Source organism: Streptopelia decaocto (genome assembly GCF_964273445.1).
Source record: "Streptopelia decaocto genome assembly, chromosome: 1".
NCBI classification, from domain to species: domain Eukaryota; kingdom Metazoa; phylum Chordata; class Aves; order Columbiformes; family Columbidae; genus Streptopelia; species Streptopelia decaocto.
Window position 1 is genome coordinate 105,441,460 of NC_138663.1, and position 18,498 is coordinate 105,459,957.

An 18,498-nucleotide genomic window follows, 5' to 3' on the forward strand; every position below is an offset into this window, starting at 1 on the left:
TTAAAAGCAAATTCAGTATATGGCATTCAAATAAAAAAAGAATTTCACTTGTCATATTTTGTCATATTTACCTGTGTTCCCATTAGGCCTGTTACTGTGGCCATCAGCAGTAGAATGTGGATGAGGAGCTGAGACAGAATGGTTGACAGGACTAACAGTAGGGTTCAAAGTTATTGTGAAAGGCGTAAGGGGACGAATAGGTGCTGTAGTGACACTTTTGTTACCAGAAATAGGTTGGGTGGAATCTGTAGCAGGCTGAATTTGTGAAAGACATCTGGTGGTAGTCTCAAAGGGGGGAATTGCTATTGGAGGATTGGAGGGAAGTTTAGAAGGGGAAGGTTTAGTGAAATTTACAGAAGGAGAAATTATTGTAATAGGCTTGCTAAGATATGCAGTATCAGATTTACTTGAGAAAGCAGCATTAGTGACAGATTTTGTTTCAGGTGTGGAAGCAGTGACAGATTTATTAGAAGCTATGGAAGGAAAAGTTGGAATGGTAGGTTGGCCAAGAGACTCAGAAGAGGAAAGTGTAGTGGTAACACTGGTGGAAGACACAGAAGTTTCAGTAGAAGATGAGGTAGAAGTTTCAGAGAGAGGATTTGTAGTGGGAGATGTGGAGAGAGTTCCAGAAAAAGCAGTTTCTGTGAATGGTGGGATCAGTGGTCTAACTGTGGGGCTTTGTTTGCTAGAAAGCATAGTGGGGGAAATAAAAGTGTTAGATTTGGGGGGAATCTTTTTAGGGAGAGAAGGAGAACGAGGGAAAGGAACCCATATAGAATGAGGTGGTACTTGTATAATACTGGAAAAAGAAAAAAAAAGCACAGAAATACACGTCAAATTTAACATTGTTTATATTTTAAAGAAAACACATTTTAATAGAGGAATATATATTCATTTTATGGACTTACTACATTGCATGTTTCATGCTCTAGTAATAAATATGAATTCCATAATATTTTGAGGGTTCTTACTTTCTATTTTGCTGTAGTTGTAACTATGTTAACTATGTCCATAAATACTACTGCTACCTATTCCAGAGGTGACTTGATGCTGAACACAAAAGCTATCTGCATCAGGGGAAAAAAAAAGTGTGTGTGTGTGGGGAACAGGGAGAAGGAAAAAAAAAAAAAGGGAAAAGAAGGGAGGGAAGGGGAACATGGAGGAATGGGGAGGGAGCTATACAGGAAAATGCCTGTCAAGTTGTTCTTGTAGACTCCTTCCTAGCTATTACACTGCAACATAGAACTTGACTCTATTAATGCATTAGGAAATAAGCAAGTCAAATTTTGTATTTATACATACTACATCTGTAATTCTTCAGCAGTCAAGGAGCAATACTTCACTGATGAACAGCAGCACCGCTCTGAGATGAGAAAGAAGCATTAACCTAGTTCATCCTCAAGCATAAAAAATGCTAATAATGTTAAGCAGGATATTCAATTAAGCATGTGGTTTATGTTTTTTAAACAATAGTGCATATCGCAGAATTTATTTTGAGGTTTCTTTCTGAAATGACATTTGCAAACCACGTCTTGACCAGTCAGAATACTGCGATACCCTCAGATTTTTGCTCAATGCCTTGCAAGTATAGAGTTCTCTTCTTGTAAACAAACCAAAATGCAAAGCTACATCTTTTGAAACAAAGAGACAAATTGTATGAGTCACCACTTCATTCTATCACAATATCACTGAGGAAGCTTGGCTAGTTTATAAGCTTTTCAACTCAGATCACCATTTCATTAACATGTTTATGTTCTCAAGTAATTTTACACCTAATCCTTTCAAAGTCTGTTTTATTAATGTAGTCAGAAATTTTATACCAAAGTTTTTTTAAGACATATTTCTATCTTCTGCTTCCCTACCCCAAAATCATAAGGCTGCATTTTTTATCTATTTATATTGTTTAACAAAAATTATCTATAAATAAGCATCATTTTTTTCTTTTAGGTACTTGATGGTGACCTGTAAATATATGAAATTTAATCTGAAGGGGTAACTGTTATGAGACTGTGTTTAAAGCATAACTTACCAAGTTGGCTTAATTTTACTTTGTCAGTTAAACTGCTTATATTCTCTCTCTCAGCCAGCTTCATTATGAAATCGCAGTGTATACTATAATGAGAAGAAAAAGCTTTAGACTCAAGAAACATATCTGTGTCATCTTTATGACACCTGAAATTAACATCAAATGCTAAGTGAAAGCACATTCTCACAAATGCTAAGTTTGAAAGCACATTTTTCCTAGGGTCTTTCAGATTTGGGGATATTCTTAATGCACATGAAACACTATGCCAGGCTAAATAGAAGAGTAATACATCAGTTTGTGGCAGCTTATTTTTTCTCTACAGACACTGTTGATGCTTAAACGGAGTCCTCCCTAATCAATGCTATCCATTAATTAATTGTTAATTTTGTGAAGATAATAATGTAATCTTCACTGTTACTGTAAAAAAACTCCATAGAGGAACTAGCAAGTGTCCTAGGTGGCTATGTCAGTCTATATGAAATCTCCATCACCTGGAGAAAGCCAGTGTTCTCTCTCTTGACTTCAGAGAGTACTTAAAATGACCCACTTAAACAGGTACCTACACATTAACAATTATGGTTCAATGACATGAAACCTTGCCTAAACTAGCAAACCTGTATCAAGAATTCTTTATGTTCGGTGAACTCAAACACACAAGTGAATGAAAAGGCAACACACATTAAAGATGAAGTGAAGCTTCTTTTCAGCTAACAAGAATGAAAAGAGTGCCCTAACTACTGCCAGTATATGACATGAAGGTGTGATCTGATTTTCTGTATGTTACTATTTGAGTGGTTTGAACTTTCACCCTAACCCAGGATGATAAACACCAAATTCAGGTATTTGGGGAAAGGAAGTTATTATTTTCTTTTATAACATCATGTTTCCAAGCTGATCAGTTTAAAGGACCAGCAATTTAGTGGTAAGGAACAATCAGATTGACAGGCATTATCTACATTTCAGGATTTCCAGGATCACCTCTGTGGAGTAGCCTTGCTGTTCTGATACTCCATGGCTTCCAAACTCTGAACTAGTTACCTTCTCAGGCTTCCACTCTGCTGAGGATGCCTGGTTTCCCAAGCCAAAGAACAGCAACGTGGGATGTCCAAAGCAATTTCCTCATAAAGACTGCTTCATATTCGCAAACTCTTGAAGCCTGGTGATTCCAAATCACCATAGCCTTAGTGGTTAGATTGCTATGTCACTCAGCTAACACAAAGATGCAGAAGGCATATGGCAGGCAAGCCCATGCTTCATCAGAAGATGAATGAAAAGCAACACAGTTTGGTTTAAAAAAATAAAAATAAAATCACTAATGCTAGGAGAAAACAGGGTCAGCCTACATATACTTCTCCAGTCTGTTTCTCAAACTTAACTTCCTAGAAAGTCTGTTTCTTCTTCTGTCACATAGCCATTCATACTTGATATATCACAAGATAATACATGAGCTTTTAAATATATGAGCATTTAAAAAATTAACAACAAACCTTTGGTTTTCTGCACTGCATTCCATAACGTAGGACTGTAATGACAAGTGAAAATAGAAAAAATTATTTTGTCAGGAGAAAACAGGAGTGATGCTTATTATCAGAAATAAGTTGGAAAAGAGTTTTCCAAACACTAACAATTAGTAATCTTACCTCACTTACTGCTTGCAAGGTTTTGTTGAATTCTGAAATTCTTTAAAATAAAAAGTTACCATTATGAAGGATTTCTATGTACGTTTCTAAAGGCAATTACAACAATATAACAAAAAGAACAAGCAATTACTGGGAAAAAAAAAACACAAAACAAAAACATTTTTCTATTTGTTCAGCGATTTTTTAAAAATCATGCCAGTTCTAATATTATAAAACCACTTTTCAAAGGATTAAACATTTTAAAAGTTGTCTTTTATTAGGCAATCTATAAACTAAGTTTAAATGTCCCTCTTCACATATCTTAACATCAATACACTTCTTTAAAAGTTCTTTAAAAGAGCAAAAGATAAATCTTAATGTTGCCTTTTGGCAGGCAAGCATTTGGAACAGAATTCTAAATTCATACTCAAGCCATAAAAACAGAATGAGTAAGAAATATAGATTTCTTCTACAAACAAGACCTGCTGGCTTATGTACATATTTTTAATTTTCAGCATAAGTTTTGAGAACAGTAGTAAATATTCACTCATTTAAATCCATGTTCATAAACACTGTGAAAGAAGAAACTACGCTAAAATAAAACTATAGCTGTGACTCCAAAAATATGTATTAAAAACCAGGCAACTATGGAAGTTCTCTTAGTAATTTCCTAATAGGAAGACCAAATACCTGAAATTATGCAAAGCATTTAGTCATGAAGATCAGCAGCCAGACTGGTATCCTCTACAACCCACAACTCATGCCCTCAGATATTACTACTACTACTATTACTTCTCCTATAACTATTGCTACTATTATTAAGATCGGCACCATATAAAAACCAAGGTCTTTGGGCATTGTTGAACCCCAAGAAAACTGAAAGACCTAAAAGGAAATCAGCAAGTGTACCGGTTCTTAAAACAAAGCCCAGTGGCACAAAACAAAATGAAGAGTATTCTAACCAATATGAACTTCATGTTAAAGAACAATAACTTACAACTCCTGAAATTTTTGGTTTATAAAGTGCAGGAATAATGCAAAGTGAAGCACCTGCTAAGCACATGCAAGGTCTCAATCTTTTTCAAATATAACAAAGATTTCAATCCTTATTCAAAATTACCTCAGTTGTTGTAGGGTAGGTGCTGGAATTGTAATTAATTTTGTAACTTGATTGTCAGTGGTCATGTTATTAATCTGTTAGAAACAAAGATTCCCATAGCTAAGTAAAACCAGTAATTTTTAGACTTAAAAGAAACTTATGTTCATTTCACACATTTTAACAGTCTGAAATTCCGAAGATAAGAAGCACATTTTCTCATTAATACACTTCAACAAGTATTTACCATGACACTGTTGTCACAACTTACGGAAGGAATTGGCTAATCTAGTATAGAGGGAATGACAGGATCTCATTTGTGAAAGATATGGGGCATAATGACTTTGCCATATCTCATGTTGGAAAAAGAGGAATTTGGCTTAGTTTGCAACAAAGACAGCTTAGACCAGACACTGGACAAACTTTTAAACTCTAAGCATAGCAATGGGACAAGCTCCATAAGTGACCTAAATAACAGACAACACAGAATCCTGGGAGTAACAAGTCAAGAACTGAGGTAAAAGATGTGGCAGCAATGTTCTAGATACATATGATGTAGCCTTAGGGCTGGCGGATACACCAAGGTTTATTTAAAGGCCCTTTCTAGATCTGGATTCTTATGTTCTGCTTGCCACCATTACTGGATATTTTTATATTTCAGGCAAGCAGCAATCACCACAATAAAAATGTCATCTAACATATATGGTATTGACATTACCTAAAATATTCTGTTAAAAAGTCAAAGAGTTTCATGAAAGAGGAAACCCGTTTTTCTAATAGCTGTTACATGTAATATTAATACACTGGGATGGTTTCAGTAGGCATTATCACCACTGAAATGCAACATAATGCAGAGGTGGCTCTTGCCAGAGGCCTACCCCTGCCCAAACTCAGTGCCCCACATACACCTGTGCAGAGGCTCTCTACAGTGATTTTGCTGTCTACTGCCATGTATGCAGAGACTGGCACGTGAAATCTCAGACTGAGAGCAGATGGATATGTAGGAGAAAGACACAAGGTCTTTTACACTATAATGTCTTTTCGTGTGTGTGTTTGTTTGTTTGTTTTCTCCCTTCAGTTTTATATCTACAACAACTGAACATACTCATGCTCATAGTATTATTTCAATACTGAATTATCTATATGGCCCTTGCTTTGCATGGTATCATTCTCTTCAACCTCTGTTGTGTTGCATAAGTAGACACACTCATATCACATAGGCCTATTGCAAATTAATAACTGATTAATCACATGACAAAAAGCATTGAACAATACCCTATTTATAAAAGTCTCGACATGAATTATTCACAGGATGCAACTCAACAGAACTTATGCCCATGCTGTTGCCATGTAATGATGCTCACTTTCTAAAGTAAAGTGCCTAAATTCATCTCCAAAGGTAGATCCTGTGTCTCTAAATGCAGATTCTTAATTGGGCAGTTCCTCTCTCCTTTCAGTGGCTATGTAGAGAATATAGGCCCAGACTGCAGGAAGTTTACTTATCTGGAATTCTAAATTTAGCTGTAAATCAGCTGTTTAAGAGTAGATACCTCTACGGCAAACATTAATTTGTACTGCAAACTGTATTCGAAATAAAAATATAAAGGACATAATAAGAATCATATCAGGGTATCAGTATTTTAAGCGTAGACAAAGAAAATTATTTCAACCTTCCTTACAATAAAGTTTTAAAAGAGGGAACACTTACTATTTCTACATTTAGTGACGTGTTACTTTCTTCATTTGTGTGAAGTTTCACCTTGCCCACATAGAACACTAAAAACAAAAGGCAAAAATGTTAAGAAAAATCAATGCTAAACCACATTATATATAATTCAGTATTTAAAAACTCACAGTCTTGTTTTACAGTAGAAGGGAAATAAGAACACTAGCTTTTCTGATCATTCAGTATTTTTGCAATTGTTCTTCCATCTTTTCACTTACTATTTGCACAAAGTAGTCCAATAACTTCGTTATTTTCTGGAAAGTTATTTAATTTACTTTTGCTGGCTGTCTCTTAAATTCCTTCTAGTTCTTTTTTTTTTTTTTTTTTTTTTTTTTTTTTCCTCTATTAATACAACTTCAGCTCCCACAATGAGAATAAACTGTGTGGGAAAAGGTAAAATGATGCTCTGAAAATTATTCACATGGAGATTAAAGAACTTTCAGGATACCATCATTCAGAGCATTGTTCAACAGTCCTTGACAGCTGGTAGGCCCATGTTGGAGACAAAATGGAACTTCCACCCAAATCACCTAGCAGTTTACCATGTCAACCAGTAGGTAAACTTTATAAGGCGGGGTTGGGGGGGCAGATACTTATTCTGCCTCTTTCTAATTTATAAAGTACTCAGCATATGCCTACTTGGCAGAAGTGACTTCATTTTTAAAGCATTTCTCATGGAAGCTCTTCATCAAAGTGTTTTGGAAGGCAGAAACACGTTTCAACAAAATCTTTGTTTACTACATCTTTGTTAACACACATAAAGGGAACTGCAGTGCCCCTTCAATTTTCCTTTGTTTACCTGTTCTGTCACATTACATTTTCAAAACATATGCAGACTTTTACAGTAATTTTCCTAAACACTATTCCAACTTCTATTCCTGATACAGAGTTAGGCTCAATATGGCAGATATTAGTGCCTACCATAGCACACTAATTTCTTGTTTTCTCAGGTTTGTAATTCTTGTCTGCAACTGTGTATCATTTGATAAGAAACCAAAGATCAAAAATACAATAGACTAAATATTACTTTTAAATAAAAAAACCCAATATTTTATAATAATGTTTTAGAAGTTTCACAAAATCTCTCTAAATTCACAAGAAAATTTATTACAGAGCTAGCTTTTACACAGCAACTAAAAGTCGCCTCTTTAATCAGAATGGAAGATATTTGAACATGGTTTTTATAAGAAAAAAAGGGAAACCACTAACCTGAAAAATTACAGGCAGGTGTTATGTTGCATAAAATGGTTTCTTCTGCTATAGTTTATTTGGGGGAAAAAAATCTAGTGAGTAAAAAAGCGGAACTTAAAACCAGTACTGACAAACATATATATTTACAATCATTTCAATGTTTTAAATGTAAAGGTCTTTACCTTTTAGAAAGCTTTTGGCTACTCCCATATTTCTAATACTACCTACACTGCAAAGAAATAACACTGATCCCGAATTAAAGGTACTGTAAACAGCTGGCTCTGTTGTGTAAAATCAAAATAGGAGACTGGAAAGATATTTGCATCCAAGACAAAACACCTACTCTTGTTCATAAAAACAATGTGGAAGCACAACTTTCCTTACATTACTTAAGTAGATTGCTCAGTTACGCTGAGGATGGCAAAACGGTTCAAAATAAACACCATATTTTGGTATAAGAATAGAGATTGGCATCCATTAACAGAAAAACAAATGCTATTTTCTCTGCTGTTACCATTAGCTAGTGCCAAATAAGATGGGAATTTTACTTTCTTTTCTGTGGTACAAACGTTTGCCTGTTATAGCTTGATGCTTCATTAATTTTACCACCATCGTCAAACAGCCATCAGAGGGTACAGATAGTGAGCTGGTGGCAATATTCAAATTATTACAAAAAAAAAAATTCAGACAGCAAATCCGATTCAAATAAATTTGCCTTCCATTCTGTGTTGGCAGTTGGCAGTGAAATAGTTATGAAAATTGTATCAGCACTTTACTCTTTTTAAACAATCCCTAAAGAAATAAAATGTTCGTAAATAACTGAGTTTGACAAAACTATTAACTACATAAAGAACAAAACCACTTATAAAACCCCAAAGCAAAACCCAAGAGTGACACAAAAGTAAAAGGTAACATCAGCCTACATAGGTAGTGTGGAGGATAAAAAACTGATGAAAAATCACTAGTGCATCCAGCCCCCAAAGATCTTCAGGTAACAGCTGCAAACTTCCTGTAGGTCACATTCACACTCAAATTATACTAGCCAGTATACTAGCCAGGATGGTCTCATGCCAGTTCTTCCACCAGTTACATTAATTCAGTACAAATACATTCTAATTGGTCTATCCTACATGGATAATAATAAAATTAAATTCAGCCTACTCCTATAGACTGGACCTGCCATGAGAAAGAACATCATGACTGGATTCAGTCTGCTGTGATCTACTGAAAAGCATAAGGATATTTTTTTAAAGTAAACGTGGTCCCTGAGGTTGTGTTTCTTACATTGTTGTGGTAACCTGCTGCTCTGAATTACAAAACAACCAAACTCTTCTATATGTGGCCATCTAGGCAAGCATTGCACAATTAGGCCTTCTACCAGACTGGAAATCAATGCAAAGTAAGACGGACTGCTAATACAACACACCATAATACCAAGAAAAAAAAATCTTATTAAAAATATTTGGGAGCAGACTTCCTGAACTCACACACACTCAAATTTTGAGGAGTGTAAAAGAAGGTCAGTGGTGATATATGAATCCTACCTGGTGCTATGGTAGAGTAATAATCAGTGATGTTAAGAGGTTCTGTTAAAAAAAAAAAAGTTTTAAAATTAATTTTTCACATTTTAACTTTAAAAGCCTATGAAATATATGTCACAAAAAAAAGTTTCCTAATTTCTGCTTTAGGCAGTGTCCCCAGGAGAAGTGTAATTAAGTTATTATCAGAATTGGGAAATGAAAAAGCAGCATTCGGAATGAGATCCATCCAATCAAATGTTTATGTCCCCATGTGAGCCAGTTACTCCAGGCTCCCTGTTATTCAGTGGAGAAAGCGGTGCTTTTAAGGTGTGATTCCCATTTAACCTATTCTACACGGGCACTTCAGCATAAGATTAATCATGTTGCATAAATGTGTCTTGCTCTCCATCAGCTATGAAGAACAGCAGGATGTCTAGCTCATATACAGACATGTAGGAATCTGATAATGGGATGAACCTACTCCTTGTTTTCAAATGCAAACATCAGGAGAAAAAGGAGTAGCAAGTTCTTCTGATTGAGTCTTTACTGATCCTATTTGGCAACTTACTGCAAGAACATGCATCATTTAAGTGTCTTTAAGGAATGGTGTGTATATTTTACTTTTGTAAAATACTTTAAACAGTATCAGAAAGTATAGAAAACATTTGATTTATAAATATACCAAAAAAAACCCATACTTGCTAAAAATAAATATGCCCAGTTTGGGCTTTGGTAAGCAATGTAATATTTTGAATAAAAAAGAAAGGTTAACAGCTCAGAGTCAGTTTAATTTGCTTCAAAACCCTGCCCATCCAGACTTCAAATACAGATTGGAGATAATACAAATTTTAAGATCACATAAGAAAAGAATTTGGACTAAACAAACCCCAGTTATTTAAAAAAAAAAAAAAAGAAAAAAAAAGCAAACTTTCATGAATGCAGCAAAGATCTCCCTTCACACTTTACTCTCTTCATGTTAATTCTCACCTGGAGTTTGTGTAGTCTCCTCTGAAGTCATATCTGAAGAAGAAAAATTAATAACAGTAAGAGCAATAAAAATAAAAATCTAAAGAAATCTAAAATAGCTAACTCTAAATCTAAATAAGAGAAATATTAATAAAACCTTGCCTGAAGGATTAATAGGATAGGTGATAAAAGTAATAATAGAGGATTCTGGAGAAAAAAAAAGAAAGAAAATAAGTACAAAAGTAGAAATTACTAATATAATATTTTATTTCCATGAATTTTAGAGAAAAAATGTCAAGCATGCAAAGCTTCGAAGAGGAACTGAATTTAATTATCTAAGTTCTTTTTTAAGAACAACTGCAGTACTTGTTAGGAATGTTCACATTGTTTCAGTAGAAATATTTGGAAAAATGTTCACATTTTTTAAAAAATCTGAGTATCTGAATATGAACAGCTGGTAATCAAGTTCCTTCAGATAAATTCCTTTTATTGTTTTAATTCTTTCAGAAAATGCAGATGAATTTGGCATGTCTGACAGCAACAACTGCTTCACCCCAAGGACCTTTCCAAGCACCAACTCACAACACTCATGAGCAGAGATGACACACAGTGTGTGGCAAACTGTCATTCCAAAAAAGCTATTTTTGCCAGTAACCATACATAAATAAAACAGAGTGAGGATGCAAGGGTTTTTTAGCTACTTTTTTTTTAAAAAAAGAAAATTACATTAAGAGGATAGAAGAAAATGTAAGGATTGCTCAGGAACAGTATGCTTAGTAGGCATATTAGTGGTTAGACCACTTAATATCACTCCGATATGACAACTTAGTGCCTTTTTAAGAATGGGCCAGAGCACCTTTATAACAGAAAAACATTATACTTTCTAAGCTTCTTTACTAAAAGCACCACTGTCATTAGAAGCAATATCTTGCATATAATAAAAAAAAAGTTGGTGGCTCTGCATAAAGATAATTGCATATCAAGAAAAAAGGCAATCTATTTCATCGCATGGAAAGGGAAAGGGAGTTTTTCTATTTGGTATATTTATTTCAAGTAGGCTAGCCATTTTGAGCCTTTTCTAGAATGACCTCTTAATTCCACACACCGAGCAAAAGACAAGCATATTTGGTTCTTAAGTAACAATCCCGAAGACAACTAATTTTCAAAGGCAACTAGCAAGCAGCCAAAATATGAGGAATCAGAGTGAAAATTAAGTGCTGACTTCATCTGTATTATTTGGCTTGGTATAAACTACAAGAAATATTGAATTGGCTGCAGTTGTTAAAGATTAACAATTCCCAGAGAAAGACTGTATCTGTAAAAGAACATAAGCATGTGTGTTTGTGTCTGCTATTACTCCTTTTCTCCAGAGCACGATATGTCAGTATACATTAAGCAAGAAAGCAACTGGTTTTCAAACAGCTGTTGCTGCATGTCCACATCCTTCATTTTTCAAAAATGCTTTCATAGGTGATTTTCATCACCTCTGGTCTCAGAAATTAAGAGTCTCATGTGTGTCTGTGTGTGTAGTATACCACACTGCATCAGCTGACACATGCGTATCTGCTAGGATAGGAGGAGAGGGAAGGTAGCTCTCTTTACAATGTTCCTCCTCTTCCATCTCTGCAAACTGTTCACTGTTCAGGTTACTGGAGAAAAGGTTCCTGATGAAGCAACTTGCACCTACTTCATCCCCAAGCAACACTGCCACAAACCATGAGTGGCACTTTTAAGGCTTGCTATTTCATTACAAAGTAGAAAAAATAAATTAATTTTCTCTTCAAAAAATAAACAATGAAAACACAAAATGCTGGAATTCGTTTACATTACAATTTTGCTGCTTTACATCAGACAAAGGCAGATTTATGTAACAGGAAATAACAAACATTGCAATAATCAGTGAAGTCCTGATTTTCTTACCAGAACTGGTTGTTGCAGCTGACTCATCTGAATTTGCATCTTTTGTTTCAGTTCCCAAAAAAAAAAAAAAAAAAAGGGGGTGGCGGGGGGAGGAAAAAAAAGGACCATAATAAAGTTTCGACACATACATCATCATCCTCAGCAGCCTTTCCTTATATTAACACAAGTTTACTGTGTTCACCAGAAGAGGGCAACACCTGCTTACAAGAAGAACACTTCCAGGTTGTCAAAAAAAGGCATATGTAACAATCTCTGACCAAAAAAAATTTACTATTTTAATGAATTCAAATAGCATTTTACTGAAGACAATTTATTTTCAACAAATACTGGATAATTTACATTGTATAATGTTAAGAAAGCAAAGATCATTGACCCAAGTTATGTGCTATACTAGTCTGAAAGCTGCATGCCTGTCCTGAGTGTTTTGCTAATTCTGGAAATGCAAATCAAGCATACATAACGAGGTGGCTATAGCTGGGTATGAAGAACTCTTCTCAGACTTCGTATAATAGCACTGAGACTTGTAATTTAAAATTTGTCCCACACATATCTGTTCTCTTTTCTATCCTGCAAAAAGCAGCATTACAAAAAGCTAATTCACTTCAAGTTTGAACCTCTGATCTTGATAGGAGCCAGCCAAATATTTATATAGCAAACACTACCCACTAAATCTTTGATGTTGTTACAGTCAGTATTTTGATCAAAAATAAATTAGGAAATTTGATATCTGGTTCACACAGCAACTTCAAAGTTAGCCGTTTCAGTGAGTGGTTTTTGATAGTGCCCTGGATAAGTCAAGTCACAGTTACCAAAGAAATATAATCTAAAAGTTGGCTGCAAATATGAAACAGTATTTAAAAATATACTTAAGGTATTTCAACATCCTCTCTCAAAAGTCATCCTATAATGTTACTTCCGATACAATAATTATACTGTAAAGCCTTTCCTATTGTTGTAGAGAGTTAAAAGACAGAGAAACCAGAAGTCTCTGTGGAAAACCAAATTTTTTTTTTTTGGTTAAACATAGTAAACAAGGAGTTTCTGAAAGGCTAATCACTCACATGATTCCTTGCTCAGACTATTTTGCTTGCCTTACTGAAAACTAGTAATAGCTTCTTTCCAAAGGATAAATGTAAACATAATTTCTGCAATGAAAGGAGAATCAGAGTCATCTCAGTGACCCTATTATCATTTTCTCTGGAAAATCAGTGATGCTATTTGCACCATGAAATATGCTAATAAGCCATAAGAATTATATGGATAATTAATTTGCAAGGATTTACATATTCTTAACTATCTCCATGAATTAAAAAGTAACAGCAGTAAAAATTTTCCTATGCACTTTCTAAAATAAAAGAACAATGGGAAAAAATTATGAAGAACCTCATTACCTGTTATCTGTTTTCTGCCAGGCAGCGTAGCAGTAGTCTCAACTATAAAGGAAAAAGATTTTTTAGGAACAGAAGTTTTTATATATATTTAGACACACACACACACAAACACACACACACATATATATATATACATATATATATATATATACATACACACACACTTTTTAAAACACAACTATTCTAGATGTGCCACTCACCTCAATTCAAACTGGTTTGCAAAACTACTTTGCATCCATTGAGAAATGTGTGTTGAGTCTTTTTGAAAGCTGGAAGGTGAACTCTTTTGAGTTCAATTTCTTACTCAGTTTATCACTTTTATGCTTTTGGAAGACACAGATTCGGCTGTGAGCTTTTCCACTGCCCTTCCATTGGCAATGCCTTCAGAAACCCTTTCAGCACATTGGCTTGAGAGAAGTAGACTAAAAAGCAACAACTAAAAACATAACAGGTACACACAACTGTGCTTTCACACAGCTATTTTTGCAAAAAATGTGGAAAAGACATGCTTATGTATTATTCAAGAAGAGAAATTTTATTAATACAAAGAGAACCAGATAAATTAAAGCAAAAAGAAGCAGAGGGCAGGTGAGTTGGGTAAGACAGGGGTGCTTTATTCCATACATATTTACAAATAACATGAGATGTATTTTGAGAATATATCTATATCATTATGTGCATATACATCATGTACATGCTCACAAGAGCTGTACCACCAAAGAACATCTAAACAATTAAATCATGTGGCAAGAAGCCCTAGGGAATAATTCCAACTGGAATTATTCTATGATTCTATAATTCTATGAGCAGATAGATCAAGCTGCCATAAATGAAGCAGCTCAGGAGAACCTGCACTGGGAATGAAAAGGTGAACTATTTCTAGCTCAATGGGCCCATGAAACATGTCCCTAGGGACACCTAAGGAGAGATGCAGCAAGGTGTGGATCTGACAACTGAAACTACTGCACAGGCTACCCATGAATGTGAAATGTGTGCCATAATCAAGTGAGCCAAGTGACTAAAACCTCCCAGGAATAGAAGATGGTGGCTGGGCCATCAATATGGGTAGGCCTAGCAGATTGATTACATCAGAACACCATTGCAAACATGCCACCAAGGCAAGTGTTATGTGCTTCCTGTGATGGAGGCAACTAGCAGGTGGCTAGAAAGGTACCCTGCAATCTATGCCACCACTCAAAACATCATCCTGGGCCTTGAAAAACAAGTGGCAAAACACCACAACATATAGTTAAGGTACTGTCATCTACTTCAGCACCACTGATAGCTGAGACCCTGGCTGTTTGGGCAAGAAGGAAGAGACACTGTCTTTGAGCCACTGAACCTGTTGGGACACTCTAGCCACAGCCAAGACGCAGGTCTACAAGGATGATGAAGAAGAGAGATTCTCTCTGAATTGTCAAAGCTGGTGTGACAATTTCTCCACAGTTAGTACCTTGATATCTGTCCAGTCCATCATCACCAACCAATGCGCTGGCATATTACACTGGTGTGTACTATATTAACCTCTGCAACATAGCTCATGTGAAACCTCCATCATCCAGATCTTTTGCGACCTGGCTGTTGCCTAGGTTGCTGCAGACCACCTCTCCACCACTGCTAACTCTCTCAAGAAAGACACCTTCTTTCTTCCATCTGTGCTGGCCCACTTGCATCGGCAGTCTACAAGACCATCCTCAGACTCTGAATCCAGTGATCCAAGTTCAAATATCCCTGTGGAACCTGCAGCAAAGAACCAGTTGGGGATGACGCACAGGAACGTGTTCTGAGGCAGCAAATTCCTAGGTAGCAATTTGTGTGGGAAAATTAGGACAGGTGCCTAGAGCAGTCTTCACCTCTGATGGCCTGGGAGTTTGCACTTGAACAGGCATGGAATCCTGTTGAAATGGCAGACCACTTGAAGGAAGGATGCCTTGCTTTTACACTGAAGACAGAGACTTATGGTGCTGTGTTGAGGCCTGGCCTATACCTATAAAGCCTGTGGCCAGGACCCTGAAAGGAGCAAGAGGGTCTCTGGATCTAAGGACATGCAAATGGATACTGCAGCTAAACCAGAGACAATCCTAACCGTAACAGTCACTCCTGCAGTCAAGAGGAAACAATGAAAGTGGAGGTTGAGCCATTTAGCGAAGGAAGAAGAAGATTCTCTTGAGGGGATGCAGGAAGAAGACTCAGAAGAGGTAGCCTGTTCTGCACCAGGACAGCCACAAGAACAGGAGGGGGAAGTGACAGAAATCATAAACAAGACAGAAACCATTCAGTCCCTATTCCTGAGTGAGTTGTGAGATATGCACAAAGATTACAGCTGCTGTTAGTTTTAGTTGATTTGCATCCTGGGTAGAAATTTTATTATATAAAAGAAAGAACACTAATATTCTAAGTAAAATGATACATATGAAGGTATAACTTTTTAGTTATACTTTTTGCTTAATGGATGCGTATCAGTCTACTGAATTTAAACTATTTCAGTAAAGACATGTAAAAAGGAAAGTAAAATAACTCAAGGTGTGCTATTTACAAACTAACAGAAAATTTCTTTCTCTTAGGTTGTTTACTATCGATAAGAGCAATAAAATCCTTATGTATATGAAACCTCATTTTATTTGCTCCATGCATTTTTATTTGCAACACTGTTAATTTAGGATCACCAAATCAACACAGCTAATATCCTATTCCAAAACAAAGCATTATATATTATAGTAATACTTTTCTCTAATAGAAAACATTCCTCAGAATCCTAACAGCAAATATAGGCAAGTAGCATTAATCAGTATTACTCTTTGCTTTTGCTTTTTCTGCAAGGGAGACAGAATAGGTCCCTACAAGAACTACTGTTTTTTTCTAAAGTAAAAGGCAACTCCATTAAGTGAGATAAGCACCAGTTTCTGTTACTAACATGCATCATTAGAAACAAAAGCAGCAACTCCCTTACTGTCTTCTTATCACTTTGTACTGTTCCTAAGCCAAGACTTGAGAATTCCACCCGTGCAGGCAGAGGAAACTGTTCCACTGGTATGAAACCTGTTCAGCAACTCTTGCCATCCCTTCAAACCACAGCTGCAAAAAACTTACCTGAGAACCAGTACTTGCAGTGACAACCTTCATTTCCTATAATGACTTTGTATGACACTGGGGACCAGTGTAATCTAACAGCTCCAGACTGGTAGGAGACTAAATCCATTAATAACAGTACTTAAGGCTAGGTCCACAAACTGATGTAGCTCTGACAGAGATCAGTTCCTGGCCCTGTCTACAAAATAGCCTTATGTTTACAGCATTCCCTAGTATGACAGATCTTATCTACCAGTCTACTGGCTTTTTTAGGATGGGATGGTCTCCACATGTCCTGCTGAAGCTGTTCCATCAAGCAAAGCAGAATTCAAAAATCAAATCAGCCAAAAGGAAAGAAAGGCAGAATGGAGGCTTTGTAACACAGTTGTGAAGATTGGGATGGATAGTTTTGGTCCCTGCACCACAGACACTGTCACTCTCTGCATGTCTTTTATTCATTAACTTAGACACCTGATACAGAAAAAGCCCTTAAAGCATCAACGGTGTACAATGTTCTGTCTCCAACTGTAATAATGAAAAATATACTTTTCTTCTCCCTACCTCAAATCTAACTTATGATCAGTATACACTTAAGATTTTTGGAAAGGCAACACCCTTTCTGATTCACCTGTCTTCACACAACTCACTCTGCCAGAAGCAGTTCAGTTTTTCCAGGGTGGAGGAGTGAGAAGCAGCTAGAACCTGGCTGCAGATAACATCGTGCAAGAACTAAGTTATTGGCAGCTGCTTCTTGCTCCCCTGTCTCTGGGGAACAGTGTTGCTGCTGAGTAAATACTGTTTGACCTAACACTTCATGATCGCCTTTAAACTTTTGAAGAAAGCATCCTTTGAGCACGTCTGAGACAGCAACTAGAGTGCTTTCTTAGGAGAAGGAGAAAAAGAGTCTGAACTGTAGTGAACTAGAGCCTCCTGTCACATGGACACATCCTCTGCCCAGTCTGTGGGGTGTGGAGGGGCAGCGGATGGTACAGCAAGAGGGTTGTGCCTGCTGGCCTCTGCCTCTCACGAAACGCAGTGAGAGAATGCAGGTCCAGACATGAAATATGTACTGAACACTTCAGCAGTACCAACAGCCCTGGCAATCTGTAGGAACACAGACAACATTACAGACATAAAAACATACATTTATGGACTTAGATGCTCTGGGTCCTAGAAGACAGGTTTATGAAATGAAGTCCCTTAAATTTTACTGGTATTAATTGAAAAACAAGCCAAAAATGAAAACAGTTTGTATTATCACCCAGGACTATTCTATCAAACTAAAGGTAACCTCAACCATGTCAGGTCTCACAAATGGATCAACAGCAGAATCCAGGTGGAAGAATCCCAAGGGACACCTTGGTGGCTATGTAATTTCATCGCCCCATGCCTCAGTACTTGGTTGACACCACAGAATGGCATTGGATAACCACAACTGTGTATTGCTGATGAGATCAGTTTTGATTTGCAAATACACACAAAAATACTAGGAAATTAATAAAAATCAGATTTTCTAAAGAAGGTGTGATAGAAAATGTAGTACTGAAAGTTTTCTGATTGAGGCTAGGGAATTAATTTGCATTAAAAATTCCCATCAGAAATTCCAAAGCGGAAATTTTATTAAAATAGATATACAATACACTTTCTGGCTTTAAAAAAAAATAATTAAAACCATTTTACATCAAAAAATTGATTCCATACTGCATTTTTAAGTCTATACAATGTCTCTTCTAAACATTCTCATAAGCAACAGTTATCAGTACATATTACATCAGTTACCAGTACTGTGCAGCAACTACCATCCATTTCTATTTAGTGTTACTAGGATACAATCATGTGAAAATGCCTGGCATTAATACATTTCACAGGTCTTGTGAACAAAACTGAGTAGCCCAAACAGAAAACTTCAAAATGGTGCTTTTCTAAAATCCATCTCTTTACAGAAATAGTCACCAAAAATATGACATTCAAGTA

At 36.1% G+C, this 18,498-nt stretch overlaps 1 protein-coding gene across 5 annotated transcripts in view; it reads right to left on the minus strand.

The window, feature by feature from the left end:
- Window positions 1–18,498, minus strand: part of ADGRG2 (adhesion G protein-coupled receptor G2) — a gene marked incomplete at its 3' end in the record, with an annotated part of 55,868 nt that overhangs the window by 12,049 nt on the left and 25,321 nt on the right. For 3 of the 5 annotated variants that reach the window (XM_082045741.1, XM_082045744.1, XM_082045745.1), the window contains 12 exons: window positions 13,456–13,497; window positions 12,065–12,103; window positions 10,166–10,198; window positions 9,203–9,244; window positions 7,677–7,724; window positions 6,450–6,517; window positions 4,766–4,839; window positions 3,667–3,706; window positions 3,514–3,548; window positions 2,030–2,112; window positions 1,303–1,363; window positions 72–799 (listed from right to left, as the gene is read on the minus strand). In XM_082045741.1, the coding sequence (XP_081901867.1) occupies window positions 72–799; window positions 1,303–1,363; window positions 2,030–2,112; window positions 3,514–3,548; window positions 3,667–3,706; window positions 4,766–4,839; window positions 6,450–6,517; window positions 7,677–7,724; window positions 9,203–9,244; window positions 10,166–10,198; window positions 12,065–12,103; window positions 13,456–13,497 (1,293 nt within the window). The remainder of the gene's footprint in view (window positions 1–71; window positions 800–1,302; window positions 1,364–2,029; window positions 2,113–3,513; window positions 3,549–3,666; window positions 3,707–4,765; window positions 4,840–6,449; window positions 6,518–7,676; window positions 7,725–9,202; window positions 9,245–10,165; window positions 10,199–12,064; window positions 12,104–13,455; window positions 13,498–18,498) is intronic. The other 2 variants (XM_082045743.1, XM_082045742.1) reach the window with 2 other exon arrangements.